General features: G+C 35.7%; 1 protein-coding gene across 1 annotated transcript in view; it reads left to right on the forward strand.

Moving 5' to 3' along the window:
• Window positions 1-22,612, forward strand: part of aacs (acetoacetyl-CoA synthetase) — a 39,294-nt gene that overhangs the window by 2,704 nt on the left and 13,978 nt on the right. Inside the window, exons 3-10 of the mRNA XM_051892829.1 lie at window positions 296-416; window positions 5,815-5,928; window positions 9,667-9,764; window positions 12,544-12,658; window positions 12,787-12,868; window positions 13,277-13,427; window positions 15,201-15,281; window positions 16,441-16,565. Coding sequence (XP_051748789.1) covers window positions 296-416; window positions 5,815-5,928; window positions 9,667-9,764; window positions 12,544-12,658; window positions 12,787-12,868; window positions 13,277-13,427; window positions 15,201-15,281; window positions 16,441-16,565 — 887 coding nt within the window. The remainder of the gene's footprint in view (window positions 1-295; window positions 417-5,814; window positions 5,929-9,666; window positions 9,765-12,543; window positions 12,659-12,786; window positions 12,869-13,276; window positions 13,428-15,200; window positions 15,282-16,440; window positions 16,566-22,612) is intronic.

Below are 22,612 nucleotides of genomic sequence, written 5' to 3' on the forward strand. Positions count from 1 at the left end.
TAAATTATGGGATAATTTTCATTTTTGGGTGAACTATTGTTTTAAACTAACTAGATTTTTTGAAATTGGGAAGGGATCATACCTACATCACGATACTAGGGTGGCAGTGTTGTTATTGTAAACTAAAACTACACTTAAATGCACATAAATACTATAATAGTATATAAATAATACTAAAATATAACTGTCTTAAAATGATGAATAATTGCTTGCAATAAGAACTGTGTTGACATGTTAAAATGTGCTCTATCAGTATCAAACAGGGTGACATGTGACTGCTCACTCTCTGTTTCAGGTGGTTGATGTGTCTAAAAGGATATCAGATGCACCTGAGTGGTTTAAAGGCAGCAGACTGAATTATGCAGAGAACCTGCTCAAACACAAAGACCAGGACAAAGTGGCTCTCTATGCTGCAAGTAAGTTTGAAAGCAGTCTCAACCAATCTCTGAACTACCCAAGTTTATTACATGGCTCCTTATCAGCATTCTGTGGCCAAACATTCTTTTTTTTTTTTTTTTTTAACAAACCGTATAGTTGACTATGTTCCTGGTAAGCACGATTTCTGCACTGTGGTAGTTTCTTGTCTCCTTTATCACACTTTTTCTTTTCGCATCTAAAATGAATATTTCATATTTATGTATTTACTTAAACTGCTGTTCAAAAGTTTTGGGTCAGTAAGATTTTATTTTCATGAATGCTTTTATTCAGCAAGAATGCAGTAAAGCAAAAGCGACAGTAAAGTCATATATAATGTTACAAAAGATTTCTATCAGGGTCCCAGCGGTTCTTTAAAGAGTCTTAAATTCAGTTTTACCAAATTTAAGGCCATAAAAAGTCTTAAATATCATTTCAAGAGGTCTTAAATTTGGGGACAGATAAACAGGTATCGCAATATGGCTTAATGTGATTATTAAATTTCAAATGGCAGTGATTTAATCAAATAAATGTGAGCACAGTATGTAAAAGTAACTTTTCTCATGCTTTCAGAGCAGTTCATAATCAATGAATACCGCAGATTTATGCCAAGCAAATGGCGATTGCTAATGATCTACTGTTGATGAATTATGAGTTAGCGAGTTTGCAGGTGTTTATATCACAAGCAAACCCGCTGAAATTTGCCGTTCCAATAAGCACAGCTTTTTTGTATATGGGGGTTACAAAAGTAACGTCCGTTTCACACTGCAAGCTTGAGCGGCGCGTGAGCAGCGCATGAGCGTAACTACATCGTCACTGCAGCTGCAGAGACGCGCGAGTATTCACACTGGAAGCGTTTGTACAGCGTCACAGCAGCGGCTCGAAGCTACATATAAAGTGAGCATTTCTTTACAAAGACAGTTATAAATTTGTTTTTATAAGTTGGTCATTTATAAAATTGATACTCTTGAAAGTTTGTTAACATGGGGAGGTGTACAACATTGGCATATAAACGTAAAAAATAAATAAATAAATAAATAAATAAAAGCCTCGTGTCATCCATTGCTGCACATGAATGAGGTAAGCTTTGTGTTTTACATCATCTGCCGCGTGCACATGTTTACAAGACAGCAAACTCGGCGAAAAAAGTCAGCAAACTCGGGTTTGATTTGGGTAGCGCTAGAGCCTATATACCTGTCTGTGTAATAACTAAATAATGTTTATATATCATATTTTCTGGCTAGTTTACTTTAGTTTTTTTTATAATACACCATACTTTAACCCAAACTGAATAATTAAAAGCAAGTTTAAATGGGTAAATTTGCTTTTCTGTCATACTCAAATTCCTGTTAAAACGCATTAGACATGCGTATTCTGTGCATTTTAAACACTTTTTGTGTGAAATTATATTTATTTTGTCCATCAAAAGTGTGCTTTCACTTTAATTGAGCGTCAGCAGTGCAGCAAAAATAGCTTCGGCGCCGAAAAACCTTTATTTGAACTGTAAAGTTGTTTAAATCATGGTTCCCTGTTCTGCTCATAAGATATTCATTTTATTTGTGCAGGTCATAAAAAAGGTCTTAAAAAGCCTTACGTTTTTAAAACCTTGCAGATGTTCTATTTCAAATAAAAGCTGTTCTTTTGAGCTTTCTATTCATCAAAGAATCCTGAATAAATATGTATAAAAGATTCTACAAAAATATTAAGCAGCACAACTGTTTTCAACATTGATAATAATAAGAAATGTTTCTTGAGCACCAAATCAGCATATTAGAATGACCATGAGAGACCTTTTTTTAGAAAAACAATTTAAAAATCCTACCAACCCCAACATTTTTGAACAGTAGTGTACTGTAGTGCTGAATAATAAGTACGGTAAGCTGGTCACTATTGCAAAATATACCTTTTTAGGTTGATCCTACAGTACACTCTCCCTTAGTGAATACTGTGAGGAAAATCTGAAGCTTCATTATGCTGCTGATGGTTTTATAGAGTAACTGGATATATGTCTTAAGTACTTTCAATAGAAATTTCAGTTCTGCATTATTTGCAGCTGTGAACATTATGTTCAGTAGTTTCATTGAATGACTTGGACACCTGGACATCATCACTGAAGTCATAATGACATAATCAGATTCAGTAGACCTGAATGCAGTGGCAGTAATCCAGGTGATATAAAAACTGATGACCGTGATTCACTCCACTCTCACAAACTGCACCCTCATCACCCATGATACTATTTATCTAAGACCTACAACAACAACCATAAACCATAAACCCAATGGTTGACAATGCAGGTTTTTTTTTTTGTTAAACATTTTATTACACATTTTATTAACTATATCTCCATGACCAGATGCCACACAAATGTCTCCTGATTCAAATCACGACTCTCTGCATCTCTGCTGATCTCCTTGAGCCATTGTCAGTTTGACCTTATACACAAATGGCTACTTTAAAATAGCAACAGCACTGTGTGTGTATGTGTTTTTGTGTGTTTTATCTTTATAGATAGAATCTGTCATTGCAGACCTCTGGCTAATGTAGCACTAAATGAATTATGCTGTCTGTAATTTGATTTGTGGCTTTAGTGTCCATGTAGGGGCGGGATGGACATAGTTGTGCTTTTATATTGTGATGGATGTCCTGATGCGGTGCAGGACTGAGCAGATGTAATTACCAAAGTGGCATCACACAGAAGTGTACCTGCGTCATTGGTTTGTCTTCCTAAAACAGGGACCTCATTTACCTGAAAGGATTCTGATTACATTTAACACTTAGGCTGCGTCCAAAATCACATACTCTCTTAAGTAGGTTATTTTGAATAAGTAATTAATTCACGGCCGCTAAAAAAAGTATGTTCTATATAGTATGAATGTGTGTAGTATGAATGAAATTGGGACGTACTACATTCGCCATGTTGTCATTATCACGTGACCTACCAGCGTCAGTTGTCATTTATAAATCCTCTCTTGTGGCCTAATGGGAAAGTAAAGTGTTCATCGTTTGCACACTTCAGAATCTCGGCGGAAGTAGTAGGTCATCCGGGTACTTTTTGCCTACTCGTTTATGAGTACTGCGAATTCTGACATACTTCTTCTATACTACTATTAACTTTTTATCTCACAATTCTGACTTTTTTTCTCAGAATTGCGAGATTTAAACTCAGAATTTTAAGTTATAAAATATCAAAATTTTTAAGTTATAAAATCAGAATTGTGTGATATAAAGTCATAACTGCATGTTATAAAGTCAGAATTGTGAGATAAAAACTCGGTTGTGAGTTTTTATCTCACAATTCTGACTTTTTTCTCAATTGCAAGTTATAAAATCAGAATTGTGTGATATAAAGTCAGAACTGCGTGTTATAAAGTCAGAATTGAGTGATATAAATTCTAAATTGCGTCTTAATTTTTTCTCAGAATTGTTTATATCTCGCAATTCTGACTTTATTACATGCAATTGCGAGTTATAGTCAGAATTGTGAGATATAAACTTCTGAAAAAAAAGTCACAATTTTTTCCCCTCACAGTTGGACATTATAACACACAATTGCGAGTTTATATCTCACAATTCTGACTTCATATCACGCAATTCTGACTTCATATCACGCAATTCTAACTTAATATCACGCAATTCTGACCTCATATCAAGCAATTCTGACCTCATATCACGCAATTCTGACCTCATATCACGCAATTCTGACTTCATATCACGCAATTCTGATTTCATATCACGCCATTCTGACTTCATATCACGCCATTCTGATTTTATATCACGCAATTCTGACTTCATATCAAGCCATTCTGACTTCATATCAAGCCATTCTGACTTCATATCACGCCATTCTGACTTCACATCAAGCCATTCTGACTTCACATCACGCCATTCTGACTTCACATCACGCCATTCTGACTTCATATCACGCCATTCTGATTTTATATCACGCAATTCTGACTTCATATCAAGCCATTCTGACTTCATATTATATCACGCAATTCTGACTTCATATCACGCCATTCTGATTTTATATCACGCCATTCTGATTTTATATCACGCCATTCTGACTTCATATCACGCCATTCTGACTTCATATCAAGCCATTCTGACTTCATATCACGCCATTCTGACTTCATATCACGCCATTCTGATTTTATATCACGCCATTCTGATTTTATATCACGCAATTCTGACTTCATATCAAGCCATTCTGACTTCATATCACGCCATTCTGACTTCATATCACGCCATTCTGACTTCATATCACGCCATTCTGACTTCATATCAAGCCATTCTGACTTCATATCAAGCCATTCTGACTTCATATCACGCCATTCTGATTTTATATCACGCCATTCTGACTTCATATCAAGCCATTCTGACTTCATATCAAGCAATTCTGACTTCATATCAAGCCATTCTGACTTCATATCAAGCAATTCTGACTTCATATCAAGCCATTCTGACTTCATATCAAGCCATTCTGACTTCATATCACGCCATTCTGACTTCATATCACGCCATTCTGATTTTATATCACGCCATTCTGACTTCATATCAAGCCATTCTGACTTCATATCAAGCCATTCTGACTTCATATCAAGCCATTCTGACTTCATATCACGCCATTCTGACTTCATATCACGCCATTCTGATTTTATATCACGCAATTCTGATTTCATATCACGCAATTCTGACTTCATATCAAGCCATTCTGACTTCATATCAAGCCATTCTGACTTCATATCAAGCAATTCTGACTTCATATCAAGCCATTCTGACTTCATATCAAGCCATTCTGACTTCATATCAAGCAATTCTGACTTCATATCAAGCCATTCTGACTTCATATCAAGCAATTCTGACTTCATATCAAGCAATTCTGACTTCATATCAAGCCATTCTGACTTCATATCACGCAATTCTGATTTTATATCACGCCATTCTGACTTCATATCACGCCATTCTGATTTTATATCACGCCATTCTGACTTCATATCACGCCATTCTGACTTCATATCACGCAATAGAAAGCAGTTATTTTAAATTGTAATAATATTTCACAATATTTTAAGTGTATTTTAATCAAATAAATGCAGCCTTGGTAAGCAAAAAAGACTTCTTTCAAAAACATAAAAAAATCTTACAGACCCCCAAATGTTTTAATGTTAGTGTTTATTATTATTATCAATAAATTAATTAATGAATTAAATAATAATAATAATAATAATAATAATAATAATATCTGTTATTATTATAAATGTATATTATTATTATTATTAATATTATTATTATTTTAATTTTATTATTATTTTATTATTTTGCTGTCATGTCTTTTTAGTATGTTTGAGATTTGTTTCTAAAAGTAATTTTTTTTTTTTTGTGTGTGTGTGTGTGTAGCTGAGGCGAATGAGGAGATTGTCAAAGTGACTTACGGAGAGCTGAGGCGTGATGTCGCTCTCTTCGCTGCCGCCATGAGGAAGATGGGCATCAAAACTGGAGACAGGGTCGTAGGTGAGTGCCACCTCCTTTTCTCTTTCATTTTGTCTCTGTATTTGTGTTGTGCTTTCTCAGTCACCCATTTGACACCCAGTTGACAGTAGTGGGATGAGGAAATACAAGCCAATACTTGGCCAAATACAAGAAAATCTAACACACTGTTTTATATTGCATCAGGCCTGGGCGCTCTAACCTGTTTTTCCTGCCCTCTTTCTTTGCTTCTTCTTTCTATCCTCATTTGTCTTTATAAGTGTTCCAACTTTAAGAGCGAGACAGTCGCTCCTGAAATCACAAACTCCCCTTTTCTTTCTCAGTTCTGGGGTTCAGCCAGAGCTATTCATGGCTATAGATGGAGAATAAGTGGGGTGCAGTTAGACCATGGCGGGGGTAATTAGTCTTTTCAAGCAGTTTGTGTGCAGATTTAAAACTTAAGTGCATTCAGACATTTCCAAGCTGAAGCTAGAGGTTGGTTAGAAGCTCAGATTCCCACTACTTCTCCGCCCTCTACTGTGACAGCATGTGTGAGTAATGGTGTCCTTTTGTGGGTGATATGAGAGGGGAAAAAAGAGAGTGTAATCGCTGACGTCATTCTGCTGCCGCTGGGTTCATTATCTGCAGTGCTGATCATCTCTGACTTGTAATGGCTGTAAATGGGAGGAGGCCATTTCAGTGACATACACGCATAGATTTATTCATACAAGTCCCTATGGAGTAATAAAAGGGAATGAGCAAGATGGTATAGAAATTTTTACAGTTGTACTCCATAGAGACATTTAGGATAGTTTTATGAATATCTTTATGATTCACGTGACTGTATGACCAACAGATACAGTATACTGTTCTCTGGAAACTGATTCACAAAAATATTCACAGAAGGCTAAATCTGATCAAATAATCTATTGAGGACATTCTGAAAAGTAAAAGTGGTTCATGAACTATAAACTAGATTTTTTTGTTTAAAAAAATGTGAGTCGTCTGCCAATGCAAAAGTGAACATCACAAGACTAGGGTTGTTTCCAGGGTGTTGTTTTACAGTTGTTAGGGTTTACTTTTCTGAGTAGTCGCTATCATGACATTGCTAGTTGGTTGTTAGGTTGTTCAGAGTGGTTGCTATTTGAATGTTTGCTGGCTCAAGTAAAAGTTTCTTTGACTCCAGACATGTCTTGGACCAAGTCTATTTTTGGTCTGCCAGAGAAAATTAGTACAAAAACATAATGGGAGACATATCAGAGTTTAAAAGAGGACAAATTGTTGGTGTGCGTCTTGCTGGCTCATCTGTGACTAGGACAGCACGTCTTTGTAGTGTATTGAGAGCTATGGTGTCCAGGTTAATGTCGGCATACCACCACGAAGGACGAACCACATCCAACTGTCGACGCAAGAGGAAGCTGTCTGAAAGGGATGTTTGGTACTAACCCGGATTGTATAGAAAAAAGCATAAAACCACATCTGCCCATCTCACTGCAGAATTAAATGCGCACCTCAACTCTCCTGTTTCCACCAAAACTGTTTGTTGGGAGCTCTACAGAGTCAATATTTATGGTCAGGCCGCTATATTCAAACCTTTGGTCTCTCGTACCAATGCCAAATGTTGGTTTCAGTGGTGCCAACAGTGGAAATCTTGGGCTGTTGACAATGTGAAACATATATTGTTCTCTGGTGAGTCCAAATTCATGATCTTTCCCACATCTGTGGGAGTTATGGTGTGGAGAAGCCCCAAAGAGGCTTAACACCCAGACTGTTGCGTGCTCAGATTGAAGCACAGGGGTGGATCAGTGATGGTTTGGGCTGCAGTTTCATGGCATTCCCTACTGTGCTTGATGGGCATGTCACTGCCAAAGACTACCGAAACAATTTGGAGGACCATGTGCACCTAATGGTTCAAACATTGTACCGTGATAGGGGTCGTGTATCAGCATGATAATGCACCAATACACACAGAATGGTTTGATGAACATGAATGTGAAGTGTAACATCTCCCATGGCCTGCACAGTCACCAGATCTAAATATTTTTGAGCCACTTTGGAGTATTTTGGAGGAGCAAGTCAGAAATCGCCTTCCTCCACCAGCATCAAATAGTGACCTGGCCACTGTTCTCGAAGAGTAATGGCTCAAAATCCCTTGGGCCACTTGTATCTGTCATTCCCAAGATGAATTGATTTGTATTGGCTGCAAAAGGAGGCCCTACACCATACTAATAAAAAAAACTAATAAATAGTTTCATTGTCCTGCTAATGGAAAGTGCCTTCAGTTCAATACTGTTTGTCTATATTAATAATAATAATAATTATTATTATTATTAGCTATATTAAAAAAACAACTGAATTGATAATGAATCAATTTAGATAGCAAGGAAAGGGTGTGTGTGTGTTTACTCAGCTGTATAAATTCCTTCACTACTGTGCTGTTTTTATAAGTATGTCTACGTGGATGCAAACATGACTGTGTGTTCATAGAGGTGTGTCCATTTTGTGCAAGTGTGTGTTATATGAAATAAAAGCATAGAAGTTTACAAAGGCTGAGTGTATTGATCCTGTTAGGGTGTGCGGTTCTGTGTTCACATATAAAGTGTGTTTCTCTCTACGAAAGTGTCCTTGTCTGTCTCCTTGATTTACAGCGTGTGTGTGTATGAGTAGGAGTGAATATATGGCCACTTTGCAGATGAGGCTAGGGCTTATTGCCGCAGTATCATTTAGCTAATGGACACCATTTCTATTCCGTGTCTCTTTCTATCTTTCCTCTCTCTATTTTGTTCAATACACAATATCATTTACATTTAAAGGGTTAGTTCACCCAAAAATGAAAATTCTGTCATTAATTACTCACCCTCGTGCCGTTTTACTCCCATAAGACCTTCGTTGATCTTCGAAACACAAATTAAGATATTTTTGTTTAAATCCGATGGCTCTGTGAGGCCTACATAGGGAGCAATGACATTTCCTCTCTCAAGATCCATAAAGGTACTAAAAACATATTTAAATCAGTTCATATGAGAGAGGAAATGTCATTGCTCCCTGTGTAGGCCTCACGGAGCCATCGGATTTAAACAAAAATATCTCAATTTGCGTTCCGAAGATTAACGAAGGTCTTATGGGTGTGGAACGGCATGAGAGTGAGTAATAAATGACAGAATTTTCATTTTTGGGTGAACTAACCCTTTAAACCAAGTATTTTGGGAAGTTGCTTTCAAGTAAAAAATGTGTATATATATATTTAATTTATAGTTAATTTATTTGTACCATTTCTGTGTCTTTGCTTCAACTTTATTTTAAATGTATAATTCAGGCTTTTTACTTTTCTTTCTTTTCTTTTTTTTTAGTAAATCTTGATTGCAGCCTAGCCAATCAGCCGCAACTTTTGCTTGCTGCTAAACTTTACTCATCTTCAGGTCCAAATTTGTGGCTGTCTGATGCTCAACTTAAATATTATTGCCTTCATGAGTCACTTTGGTCTAGTATATTGAAAGTGTATTGAAATATACTTCCTTTTTATTAGTAAAATTGCAACTGTATATAAACGTTACTTATTAGGTGTTGTATTTATCATTTTTACCCTTTGTGTAATGTTTTAAGTGATCCTCTCTTTTGGCAATAAAAGCACAGTATTTCTGAAGATCACTTAATATATTGCGCCTGCTGAGTGCTCTCTAAAATAACTTGCATCTATTAAGAGAGATTCTTGCACAATTCAGGTGATCCATTGCTGTTTCTAATGTAATTCTGTCTGATATATTCTCTCTCTCTCTACCTCAGGATATCTGCCCAATGGGATTCATGCTATTGAGGCCATGCTCGCTGCTGCAAGTATAGGTGCCATCTGGAGTTCAACCTCTCCAGATTTTGGTGTCAATGTAAGAGCTTTACATGCATAATGGTGGCTATTTTACCATATGACAACATATTTTTCTATACTACTACTACTACTACTATTATTATATAGGGCTGGGACAATACATCGATGCATCATGAATCAAGAAATGATTCTGGATCGATTCTGATATTTTCCATATGTATCGCTATTCTCTCTCAAATCGGTTCTGAGCTTAGTTTTCAACAGCAGATGGCACTGCGTGCTTTAGAAACAGACGTACTCTTCCTTCCACTTCCTTCCAATTCCTTACACACACCACTTGAACCTTCTATAAAATAATCATTCATAAAGTTCAAAAAGGTTGAAGTGAATTACAAGGGTGTTTGCAGTGGGCTGTTTACATTAATCTCGCGTTATAAAAGCATTCTGAGGTGCAAATACATTGTCAGATTCAGTCGAATGCACGAGCGCTGTTCTTCATGAGCATTTGAGCATGCGGTCAAAAAATAGCCTAGAGTGCCATCTGCTGTTAAAAACTAAGCTCAGAACCGATTTGCGATACATTTGGAAAATATCAGAAACTGATCCACGAATCACAATGCATTGATAGTATTGTCCCAGCCCTACCATTATAAACTACTACTATAATCGTATGAAGTATACAGTTAGTGTGTAGAAACCACTTAAATTTTTCTGTGAGCTGTGGATCATCAGAACATTTGTAATTTACAGGCCAGATAAGGTCAGAAAGATATTTCACTTTCACGGTGATCCAGTGAGGTTCAGAAAGTATGAAATAATAATGCTGACAGATTTCAAACAGACTTTTTTTTAAATGTACACTACCATTCTAAAGTTTGAGGTTGGTAAGATTGCTTTTGGAAAAAAAAAATCTCTTATGCTGACCAAGGCCGCATTTATTTTATTAAAATACAGTGAAAACAGTAATATTGTGAAATATTATTATGATTTAAAATACCCGTTTTCTATTTTAATATATTTATTATTAATTTATTTACTCCTGTGATGACAGGAACATTTTCAGCATCATTACTCCAGTTTTTAGTGTCACATGATCCTTCAGAAATCATTCTAATATGCCGATTTGGTGCTCAAGAAACATTTCTCTTTATTATCAATGTTGAAACAGTTGTGCTGCTTAATATGTCTGTGGAAACCATGATACTTTCAGGATTCTTTGATAAATAGAAAGTTCAAAAGAACAGCATTTATTTGAAATGGAACTCTTTTTGTAATATTAGAAATGTCTTTACTGTCAATTTATTGCACCCTTGCTGAATAAAATTATGAATTAATTTTTTTTTTTTATTGTAATCATACTGGCCTCAAACTTTTGAACAGTAGTTTTTGTTACACAGGAAAGCATTTCATACAGCAAATCATTTGGCTGATCCTTCCTTTGCTTCAGTCACTAAAATTTAAAGTGCCAAATTGATCATTTTAATAAATAATATATAGAGAAGTTAAATGCTCTCGAGGAACACTGATGGATCCAGTCAGTGGCAAGGAGAAACCTTTTCCGTCTGTCAGCGCTTACCTGATGTAGGAACCTCAGATTTGGGTGTTGGCAGAAAGAATTCCTCAGTTTGTCCTCAGCTACCAGGCATTGCTGTACCACGCTGACCCGGCATTCATATGCCCACATGCCTTCATACTTACACTGGTGCAGTTGTTGTCACGAGCTTCCACTTTGTTGTAGTCTTATGTGTTAAATGCACTCTGTTTATCCCACAAGCGACAGTGATAAAATATAAATAAACAGTTATATTCAGCCATATTATCACAACATGTCGGCTCCCATGTACAAAAAAGTAGGTCATCTCACCATCAATTCTCACTGTCTTCAAATGTGTGTATGACCTGTTAGCTATGTCAAACACTCTGTCACAGACATGCACACACTTTACCTCTCGCTACTGCCACTATGTGTCTCTCTCACATACACTCTCCAACCAGAAGATTAAAGTAAGTCTACAGCCCCCCCAGGGCTGTGGTTATTCCATAAATAGGACAGCGTCTAGCAGCTAAAGCAACATAGATTCAACATTGGCTTATTGACTAAAATGAACTCAGTATATACACTGCTGCCCCCTGTGGTTAAGGTGGGGAACTGCATCACGTTGCCTGCATTAGTTATACACTACTGTCTCAAAAGTTTTGGGGTCGGTAAGATTTTTTTTAAAAATGTTTTTGAAAAGTCTCTTATGCTCATCATTTATTTGATCAAAAATGCAGATAATATTGTGAAATATTACTACAGTTTTAACTGTTTTCTGTTTTAATATTATGTTAAAATGTATTTTATTCCCATGATAGTAAAGCTAAATTTTCAGCATCATTACTCCAGTCTTCAGGGTCACATGATCCTTCAGAAAGCATTCTAATATGCTGATTTGGTGCTCAGGAAACGTTTCTTATCATTATTATCATTGTGATAATTTTTTCAGGATTCTTTCGTGAATAGAAAGTTTAAAAGAACAGCATTTATTTGAAATAGAAATCTACAAACAATACAAAAGTCACTTTTGATCAATTTAATACATCCTTGCTGAATAAACATATGAATTTGGTAAGAAAAAAAAATCTTACTGACCCCAAACTTTTGAACAGTAGTGACTAGTGTATATATAGCATATTATTCTGTGAGTTATATTGAATATATTATTATATAAAGTTAAAATATAATACAGCCTATTATAATATAGCCTGTGTGTGTGTGTGTGTGTGTGTGTGTGTGTGTGTGTGTATCTTTACTCCTGTGTTTCACCTGTCTTTCATGTCTCTCTTTTCCTCTTCAGGGAGTGCTAGACAGGATTTCCCAGATCCAGCCCAAGTTGATATTCTCAGTAGCAGCTGTTGTGTATAACGGCAAGCAGCACGACCATATGGAGAAACTCCAGAATGTTGTGAAAGGTATAAAGCACACATTTCAGCTCACGCACCGCTAGATTGTTCCCATCATGTCGTCTTGTTGATATGTTGGCATTTCATTGAGCCTCATGCTGTATATTTGTTTGTTTTTTTCCCATCATCTCTTTCAGGTCTCCCTGACCTGAAGAAGGTTGTGATAATTCCATACGTTCGCTCTCGACAAGAGACGGACCTCTCCAAGATTCCCAACAGGTCTGTGCATCTATATGTGCTAACAATCATAATATACATAGAAGTTTAATTCACTTGACAAAATGTGTTCATTTAAATTGCCTCAACGTCATCAAACATAGATTGAGTCGTGCAATAATTAGGAGTTTCAGGTAGATAATGACCCAAATTTCCTACCTACGAAATTTTTTTTTTTTTTTTTTTTTTTTTTTAAAGAAAATTAATACTTTTAATACTTTTAAATACTTTTAATAATTAATACTTTTTCAGCAAGAATGGATTACATTGAATGGATTTAATTCGATTTTTGAACTTTCTATTTAACCCTTTAATCACAGCTACTGTTGTATGTTCAGATAAGATCTAAAGTTGAGTTGTCTTAGGATAGAGTTAGTCCTGACTCTCTGTCTCCTGTACCGTTTCTTTCAGTGTGTTCCTGGAGGACTTTTTGGCCACAGGTAAAGAAGGGGATCAGGACCCTCAGCTGGAGTTTGAGCAGCTGCCCTTCTCTCATCCTCTCTTCATCATGTACTCCTCTGGCACCACAGGAGCTCCCAAGTGCATGGTGCACTCTGCTGGGGTAAGTGTGTGTTGTGCAGAGTCCAAATGATATATTGCACTGTACAATGCTTACTTGATGTATCCATTTTCAGATTCATTTTGAAGCATTCCGTTGTTCCGATGCTCCGAACGTGACCAATAAAGAAAGAAAATACAGATGCTAGCATTTATTTTGCAGGTGTACAAATATCAGCAGCTAAATTATCAATTTTAGACCAAATTTGTTGTATCATTGTTTCATTTTTTATTGATTTTGGTTTGAATAGAATGGTGTTGTTATAACTGAACTAATATTTCAGTCGAGGGACATGTTGATAAAAATAAAAATATGAGATGGGAGTAAAAATTATGTTAATGCTTTTGTTCGCTCTCAAAATGTTAGCGTTCCCCTAAGAAACTTGGCATTCCCTCGCAAAACTTTTGAGTTGTTTGCGAGCGAACGCAAAGTTTCTCAGGGGAACGCAAAAAGTTTTTTGAGGGAACGCAAAGCTTTTTGGCTGAATGCAAAACTGAGAACACAAAAGCATTGAAATATATATTTTTTTCCTCCCATTCCATATTTTTTATCACTATGTCCTTTTTAAGGGCTCCATAACCCTTCCGCTTGGTCTGCGTATTAAACTACTACATAATTTCTCTTGGTTATGATTCTGTACATTTTATGCCAGCATCACATTAAAAAAATGTGTAAAAAAGCACCTCCTTTCTAAAGCATTTTGGTAATCACATGCAAAAACTATTGAATCAGCAATATAGACCACTAGATGGCAGTAAGAGGCCATTTTAAAACCTTTACAACACTATAAGCTAGATGCAATTGGGATGAGCAATTATGTGCACCATTCCCATCTCTTCTGAATTCATTTCCTGTATAACCCAACATTAGGGACACAGCAGCCCACTTGGATGTAAATCAACCGTGGTTCCTATACACATACCCACAAATATACAGGCTTCGCAGAAAATTCATCTGAAAAATCAAGGAAGGGAAAAGCAGGGCTTGATCACTTGTTTTGCTCTTCATAAACACACCAACTAAGCACATACAAGCGTGTCTATAGCACTGTTTTTTCATTTTTTTTTTTTTTTTTTCATTTTCACTTTTTCACAGCTTTTCCCTTCAGCCTTTCCGGCATTTGTGTCTGACGCCTCTCTGGCGTGCTAGATAATTAGAGCGCTGTGTGTATGAAAACACACAATCACACATATGTACACATGCAGCCGCATCTCTCTCTCTCCCTGTTCTCGCTCTATGGAGGATCAGTGTGCTTTTATGAAATCAGTACTCGTGTTGGGTTATGGCAGTTAGAGAATGAATGAAAACACTCATAATTAATGCTTTCACTAGGATAAGTGTTAGAAGCATGCTACAGGGTTTGTGGTGTTTTTGTTTTGTTTTTTTCTTCTTTTTTTTTTTTTAATCCATGCAGTGTCACTGATCCTTTACTTTGGTAATTAGGTCATTCCCTGCCTGCCAGAATGCATCTGAACATATGACACCAGCACACAAGTATGAACTTGAGAAGAACGCGAGATCCAGAAAAACAAACACAATCCTCGACTAATGTTATTATATAGCCTCCAATATTACAGATTTTATTTTTTTTTATTTTTTTCACCAACCTGTCTCAAGGTGTTTTTTTTTTTTTTTTTAGTGAATGTATGAAGTCATTTGTCCTCAAGTTCACACAGATGTCCTAGCAGAGTAACCACAGGTGTTGTTCATCACGTTAACTATGAACATGTTCAACGACCAGTTACCAGTCTGACCCTTTTGTTCTCCATTCCCCAGGGCACTCTCATCCAACATCTTAAAGAACACATTCTCCATGGCAATATGACCTACAATGATGTCATCATTTATTACACTACGGTATGTATCTGCGACCTTAGATGCGTTACTACACCATCAAGGCGGGAAAGATATTTTTCTCCAATGACGTCCATTCAAAAGTAGCCTTGCATTCTCAATTGAATAATTTTTTGCAAGCAACATAGACACTACCAAAAGAATGGGGTCAGTAAGATTTTTTTTTTATGTTTTTGAAAGAAGGCTGTATTTATTTGATCAAAAATTGGGTAAAACGGTAATATTGTGAAACATAATTACAATTTTAAATAACTGTTTTCCATTTTAATATATTTTATAATGCATTTAATGTCTGTGATCCCAAAGCTGAATTTTCAGCATCATTACTCCAGTCTTCAGTTTCATGTGATCCTTCAGAAATCATTCTAATATGCTGATTTGGTTCTAAAGAAACATTTAATTTTTTTTTTTTGTGGCAACTGATACTTTTTTCAGGATTTTTTGATGAAAAGAAAGTGGGAAAAAAAGAAAAAAAGAAAAGAAAACAGCATTTGCTTAAAATTCTTCACTGTTGCTTTTGATCAATTTAATGTGCTTGCTGATTTAAAAAAAAAAAAAAAAATTATGTATGTGTGTATATATATATATATATATATATATATATGAATGGTAGTGGCATTTACAGCTCAGATGATTAGCAGCATGCAGGTTGTGTACTTCTACAGGTATTATAGATCTTATTCTGTTAGTCTATGATATGGTTGATTAATATTATTTTGCCCCACCCCCACAGGTTTGGTTATTACAATTAAAAAAAAAAAGTAATCTCAGAGGCAGAGAACATTATTACATTTAGATGAAAGATTATGAACAAACTTTTTTCTTTAGGATAACGTACACTCATGAATCATACACAAAAACAGCAGGGACATTTATTAATAAATCAGGTTAACATCATATTCCGTGATGTCTTTGTTAGGACAATGTATTTTCTTTTCATCTGTGTCTTTTGTTTGCAAAATGAAGGTACGCATCACTTTCAATATTTGCTTTGTCCAGCGTGATATTCAAAGTGATATTTTGAATTGAAATAGTCAATTTTGAACACTGTTTGTTAAACACTGTGAAGTAGTTATGTTTATCTACAGAAATCTGGTCAAACACAGGACAGAAATGTATTCTCTGACCCAATCTAAAAGCAGGTCTCTCTTTTTATGTGCAGACGGGCTGGATGATGTGGAACTGGCTGGTGTCCTCTTTAGCCGTTGGGGCTTCTGTGGTCCTGTACGATGGCTCTCCTCTTATTCCCAGTGCCAATGTGCTCTGGGACCTCGTAGACCGTCTGGGGTAAGTGTGTGTGTATGTGTGTGTGTGTGTGTGTGTGTGAGACACTCTGTAATGAAGGTGTCACAGTCAGGAGCTTCAGTCTGTCTTTTTCCTCATGCCCGTGCTGTAATTGGCCGAGGTGTGGCAGTGCTTATCACCAGCATCTGCTGTGCCCTTTGTGTAAATGACACCACATCACCACGGCAACCTGATTTAAAGAGACCGGTCTAATTGGCCACCTCTAATGTGGCATCGAGTTCCTTTCAGAGTTTACCTGTTATTGATCAGAAATGATCGAAGTGCAACAGATACTGGAGCTCTTTTGGATCACACTTGATATGTGTGTGTGTGTGTGTGTGTGTGTGTGTGTGTGTGTGTGTGTGTGTGTGTGTGTGTGTGTTTGCTCACTTTCAGCCTCTCTTGGCTGCTGGTGAAAGCCTCTATTCTTAACTTTCATTGTCTCGCCTTTTCCCAAGAGGAAGAAAATGGAGTCATTTTTTTTTGCAGCAGCAGCTTTTGGGAAAGCCAAAACATGCACACATTTTCATTACTCACCAGACCCGTGTGTGCTGCTTGAATTGCTTCAGAGACATGTTCATTTTTAAATATTTTAATTAGGCCTATTATTTGATTTTAAAATATACCTAAATAGGTATCACTTTATAATAAGGTCTCATTTGTTAACATTAATTAATGTATTAACTGACATGAACTAACAAACAGTACATTTGTTACAGTATTTATTAGTCTTTGTTAATGTTAGTTAATAAAATTCCAGTTGATAACAAATACAGCATTTGATTTTAATAATGTATTAATTAATGTTGAAATTAATATTAACTAAGATTATTAGCTTGCATATTACTAGTATATTGGTTGTTTATTAGTACTTATAAAGCACATATTAATGGCTTATTTTGGCGTTAATATGTGCTTTATAGACCTTATTCTACTTCCCTTAATCCTACCCAATACCCAAATTTAAATGCTACAAAAACTACCTTACTAACTATTAATAAGCAGTAAATTTGGAGTTAATTGAGGCAAAAATTGTAGTGAATACGTGTTCCCTATACTGTTACCTTTTTTTTTCTTTTTTTTTTCCTTTTTTTTTTAATGAAATTAATACTTTTATTCAGCAAGGAAGAGACAATTATAATCTTGCAATTAAAATTTATTTGAAACACATGCTGTAAATACTTATAAAAGAATCCTGAAATATGTCTATCATGGTTTCCACAAAAATGTTAATAGAAATGTTTTCAACATTGAGAATAAGAAATGTTTCTTGAGCGCCAAATCATATTAGAATGATTTCTGAAGAATCATATGACCCTGAAGACTGGAGTGATGGCTGCTGAAAATTCACATTTGCCATCACAAGAATAAATTACATTTTAAAATAAATTAAAATAGAAAACTGGTATTTTAAATTGTAATTATATTTCACAAATTTACTGTATTTTAAACAGTAAATGCAGAAATAATAAAAAAATAAAATCAGTCTTAAATAAATGCAGCCTTGGTGATCATAAGAAACTTTGGTAACACTTTGCAATAAGGTTCATTAGTTAAACATTAGTTAATGTATTAAGTAACATGAAGTAACCATGAGCAATACATCTGTTACTGTATTTACTAATCTTCATTAACGTAGTTAATGAAAATACAGTTGTTCATTGTTTGTTCATGTTAGTTCACAGTGCATTAACTAATGTTAACAAGATTTTAATAATGTATTAGTAAATGTTAAAAATTAACATTAACAAAGATTAATAAATGCTGTATAAGTGCAGTTCATTATTAGTTCATGTTAACTAATGTAGTTAACTAATGTTAACTAATGAACCTTATTGTAAAGTGTTACCAAAACTTCTTTCAAAAACAATAAAAATCTTTGAACGTTTGAACGTTATTGTACATGATTTAATGAAATTAATTGCGAAAAGCACCTAAATAAAGAGAAAATTTAAAGAGGACATTATGGTAAACAAGTCAAGCATTGAATAGATGTTAAAAAAAAATGACTTTAGAAGTTGGTTTGTTTTAGTTGCAAAGTGTAGAACATAAGCCAATCACAATCCCAGTCCACAGCAATTTTAGTTAGCAATTGAGTCAGTAAATTCAGTCTGAAGTAATGTTCATTTCTTACATTCATTCTGTACTCTTTTTTTTAAAGTGTTGGTCTGTGTACATGTTCATCTTTGGCCATTTCTCAACTTTAAAAACATGTCTCAAAACCCCCGCGTTCAGTTCCATGCATTTGCACTCTGTCTTACTGTTCTGAATGCAAGAATGCGTCCTGCTTGAATTGATTCTGTGCAGTCTGCTTTTGGTAAATGTGATTTGGCGAGGCGTGTTGCCTGTAGTAGCAGCTGAGCTTCAAGCTTGAATTGCTCTAATGGTAGGAATATTTCTTAATGTGGAATTTGCTTATGGTTCAGGTGGCATGCTTAAATAGTTTTTTTTTTTTTTTTTTTTTTTTTTCCCCACATTATTTTTAATTCACATTATTATTTAAATGAACGTGTTAAATTAACTGTCCTAATTTTGCAAGGCAGCTCTGGTTTGTATCTGAGAGTCTGTTGGTGACACCAATTAAGTTATTCCTCTGGGCAGTATAGGGTTTATTTAGAGTTCATTGTGATAATAAAAAGAAGATGGTTAATTTTTAAGTCTAGAGAATATGCTGTTGTTCAGTATACATCAAACCCACAACCTTTTACCTGTTAATCCTCATCATTTAAAGTCAGCATGAAATTAAAATTCATCCATTTTGTAAATGCATGTTATAGATCTTAAGCCCAAGGTATACTTTGGCCGTCCACGTTCTGTGACTGTCTGCGTGACGTAATTTTTGTAATTCATGTCTATGTGCAGCCCAATTTTTGTGTCTTTATTATTATACTAGGAGGATGTTTACATAACCTGTTTTTTTTTTTTGTTTTGTTTTGTTTTTTTCAAAAGAGAAAGGAAAATCTTGTTTTTCATTCCTTTAAACATCAAATTGGGCCATTGTTAGGTAATACTACCTTCAAATTGCCAGTCTATGAAACATTTTATTCTGCTTGTAAAGTGCTGATTTCAAGTCTGGTAAAACAGCAAAAGTTTAATACACCTAAAAATAAGAACTACAAAACTCAAGCTTAATACTTTTGATCTTTTAGTCTTTATCAAATCATTTGCAGATTGTAGTTCATACTCATTCATACCCTTGTACTGCGCACACTTCTGAGACACGTACTGACACGTCGTACTATAGGTGTTATGACAGATTTCAAGCTTCTTTCAGACTTTGTCCATCTAGTCTTTGTGTTCACTATCCAGACAAGAGAGCAGTAATGAGCAACAGCCAATAAAAGTTGCGAGAGAGCGAAGGTTTGAGAAGCTGGAGCAAAAAAATAAATAGAAACACATCAAACTGCTCCCCACTCTCACCAAGCACTGTTTCATCTATATTTTTCAACTCTGATTCTTATTTTTCCTGTTCTCTGCAATTCGGTATAAAAACAATCGCAAGCTCTTCCTCTATGTTGTCTTTTTATATGTTGACAAGAAACATGTCTCCCGTTGCTTTAAGTAAGTTTGTGAGCAAATGTATTCTGGGATCGTCGCTTCAGTCCAGGTCTGTGATCAGTTGTGTAGTTTGCGCAGTGCAAATTTGTAGACATTTGCCTTTGTGACACAAATAAAGTTCATAACTTCAGACTGAATCAACCCATCTACCCCTCTTCTGCAGACAAGGTAGAACTCTCCCTGATGTCCACCACATGATGAATAAAACATGCTCTCTCTTTTGTCCCTCTATGTTTAGTTGTACAAATATACTGATCCTGGATTAGCTTTTATCTTGTACTGCTCCCCTTTCAGATTAATTATGTTTAATGTTTACAAATGATCAATATTCAATCAGAGGGCAGATGTGGTGTCCATGTAGATGTGTTAGGGAAACCTGTTCTGGACAAAGGACCATTGTGAAACTTGGTCATGCAAGACAACTCTTTCTTTGTCCCATATTGTCACTGTTGGTAAAAAAAAAAAAAGCTTCTGTTTTTGGTCTTTCATAAGACCGAAGAGACTAAAAATTGATTGTATTGAAGTGTAAGACAACAGGCACAATGCTTTCCCCGTAGTTTGAGGTGAACCCTCAGCCAGTTCTTCAAATCAGTTTTAAATTCTATCCAGAGAGTTATATTCATTGAGTCTTATCTTAGTTTAGAGTTACCTAGCTTTACTGGCCCTCATTAAGCATACCTATTTGTAAGTTGCAAGTAATTCTGTACACATTGATAAGCTAGTACACCTTGATAAATGTTTGTTTATGGTTTGAACTTAAGTCTGCTGGACACTGCCCTCCAGGACTGGAGTTGAAGAGGTCTGCACCGTTGAGCTGGGCCATTACATAATTGGGGGCTCGTCCGGGACTCAAACTGAGCTGGTTTTAAAGTCAAGACTGAGCTTATTACAAACCAGATTAAAAAAATTATGCATCACTACACATTTTGGGCCAATGGAATTTGTGACTTTCACAAAGCATGGCCGTATTAAGTTGGGATAGCCTTGGATCTAAATGCCGTTTCTCAAGGCTTCATTGGTGATAGCTGATGGATCTCCCCTTAGAAGCTCCAACTTGTTGGTTACAAGCCCAGATCTTTCACCAATAAGCCAAGTGTTTAGTCAATACCAGGTTAAGATTTGGTCTACACATATATTGTGATGGGAGTCTAAATTAATTATATTTGCTTGGGTTTTTACATCTAGAGGCCAAAACTGCAACAAATCCAGTTTACATGCATGACTTATTTACCAGTTGTAATTTTCCATGTGCAGATGGGGCTAAAATTATGTTCAAGTAGCCATGGCTTGTAAGAAATGAATTGTCTGAATATTTAGACGAGCTTGTTTGAATATTATAAATATGAACAATCCTGTCATTAATTCAATGGACAGACTATGTAGGAAATCAGAGGTTCATGATGTCATAAACGTAAAGGAACACATCAATGGTTAATCATATCATTAGGTTGGCACTGGCAAGTTTTCCCTTTTTTCCCTCGCCTGACTGATATCTTGCTTGTGAAATCACGTTCCATTTCATTTCGTATCGAATGCTCTTCCTACATCCTAAATGACCCATTACTAACCAGGCCTTGCCAGCTGCCACCAATCACATCCAAGCAGGACGTTGTCATGACACCTGTCTACACAGGGGACGTCTCTTTTTGGAAACTATAGAGAGAAAAACAGAGAATGACAAACGAGTTTAGATGGATACTTAATTACATTTATGTGCAGCTTCAGATATTTTGCACATTATTTGTACAGGTTGTTTTACTTATTTAAGACAAACAAAGTCTCCCAAACAAAAATCTCACTCGTGCTTGTCCATATAATGCTGTTGATTTGCAGATGTGAAGTTTATTTATTAATTGTCTCATGGTTGTGTTGTCAGTATTCTTCAGTATTTTTGGAAGCTTTTGGAGCTGTACATTATGAACACTAGAGTACATAGACCCCTTTATAAGTCAAAACATTGGTTAGACTCATTTTTTTTGCAGTTACAGTTCTGCTCTGATTTGCGTTTAGGAATGGGCAGTTTCATATATTATGCAAACTGTATAGTATAGTTCATTTTACTGTAATTCCAAGGAAACACTGTGCTAGACAAATGGAGATTACACTAACACAACCATGTTGACAGCATTTAAGCTTGTCTGTGCTCTTCAGATATTACACTGCCATGACCTCCACCCCTGATTTCTGACCGTGAGTGATTCCATCAAGAGATGGCTGACCGAGGCTTCTGCAGGTCAACAGGCCATTTAGATCAATTCCACCTCATTGACACTGAAAGTGTTCCGCTCTTTGTTCTAAAGCGGGGAGATCTAGATTGCTGTGGAAATTAGGTGTTTGTCTGAGATGTGGCCTAGTGCAGTGATTTCCCAACCAGGGGTACACATATCCAGTGTTGGATGTAATTAATTACTATAATTTAATTACTTTTCCCTTAAAAAAAGTAAAGTAATTTATTAATCTTAATTTTTTTGTAATTTAATTACACATACTTC

This window comes from Ctenopharyngodon idella, chromosome 5 (assembly GCF_019924925.1).
Source record: "Ctenopharyngodon idella isolate HZGC_01 chromosome 5, HZGC01, whole genome shotgun sequence".
Classification (NCBI taxonomy): domain Eukaryota; kingdom Metazoa; phylum Chordata; class Actinopteri; order Cypriniformes; family Xenocyprididae; genus Ctenopharyngodon; species Ctenopharyngodon idella.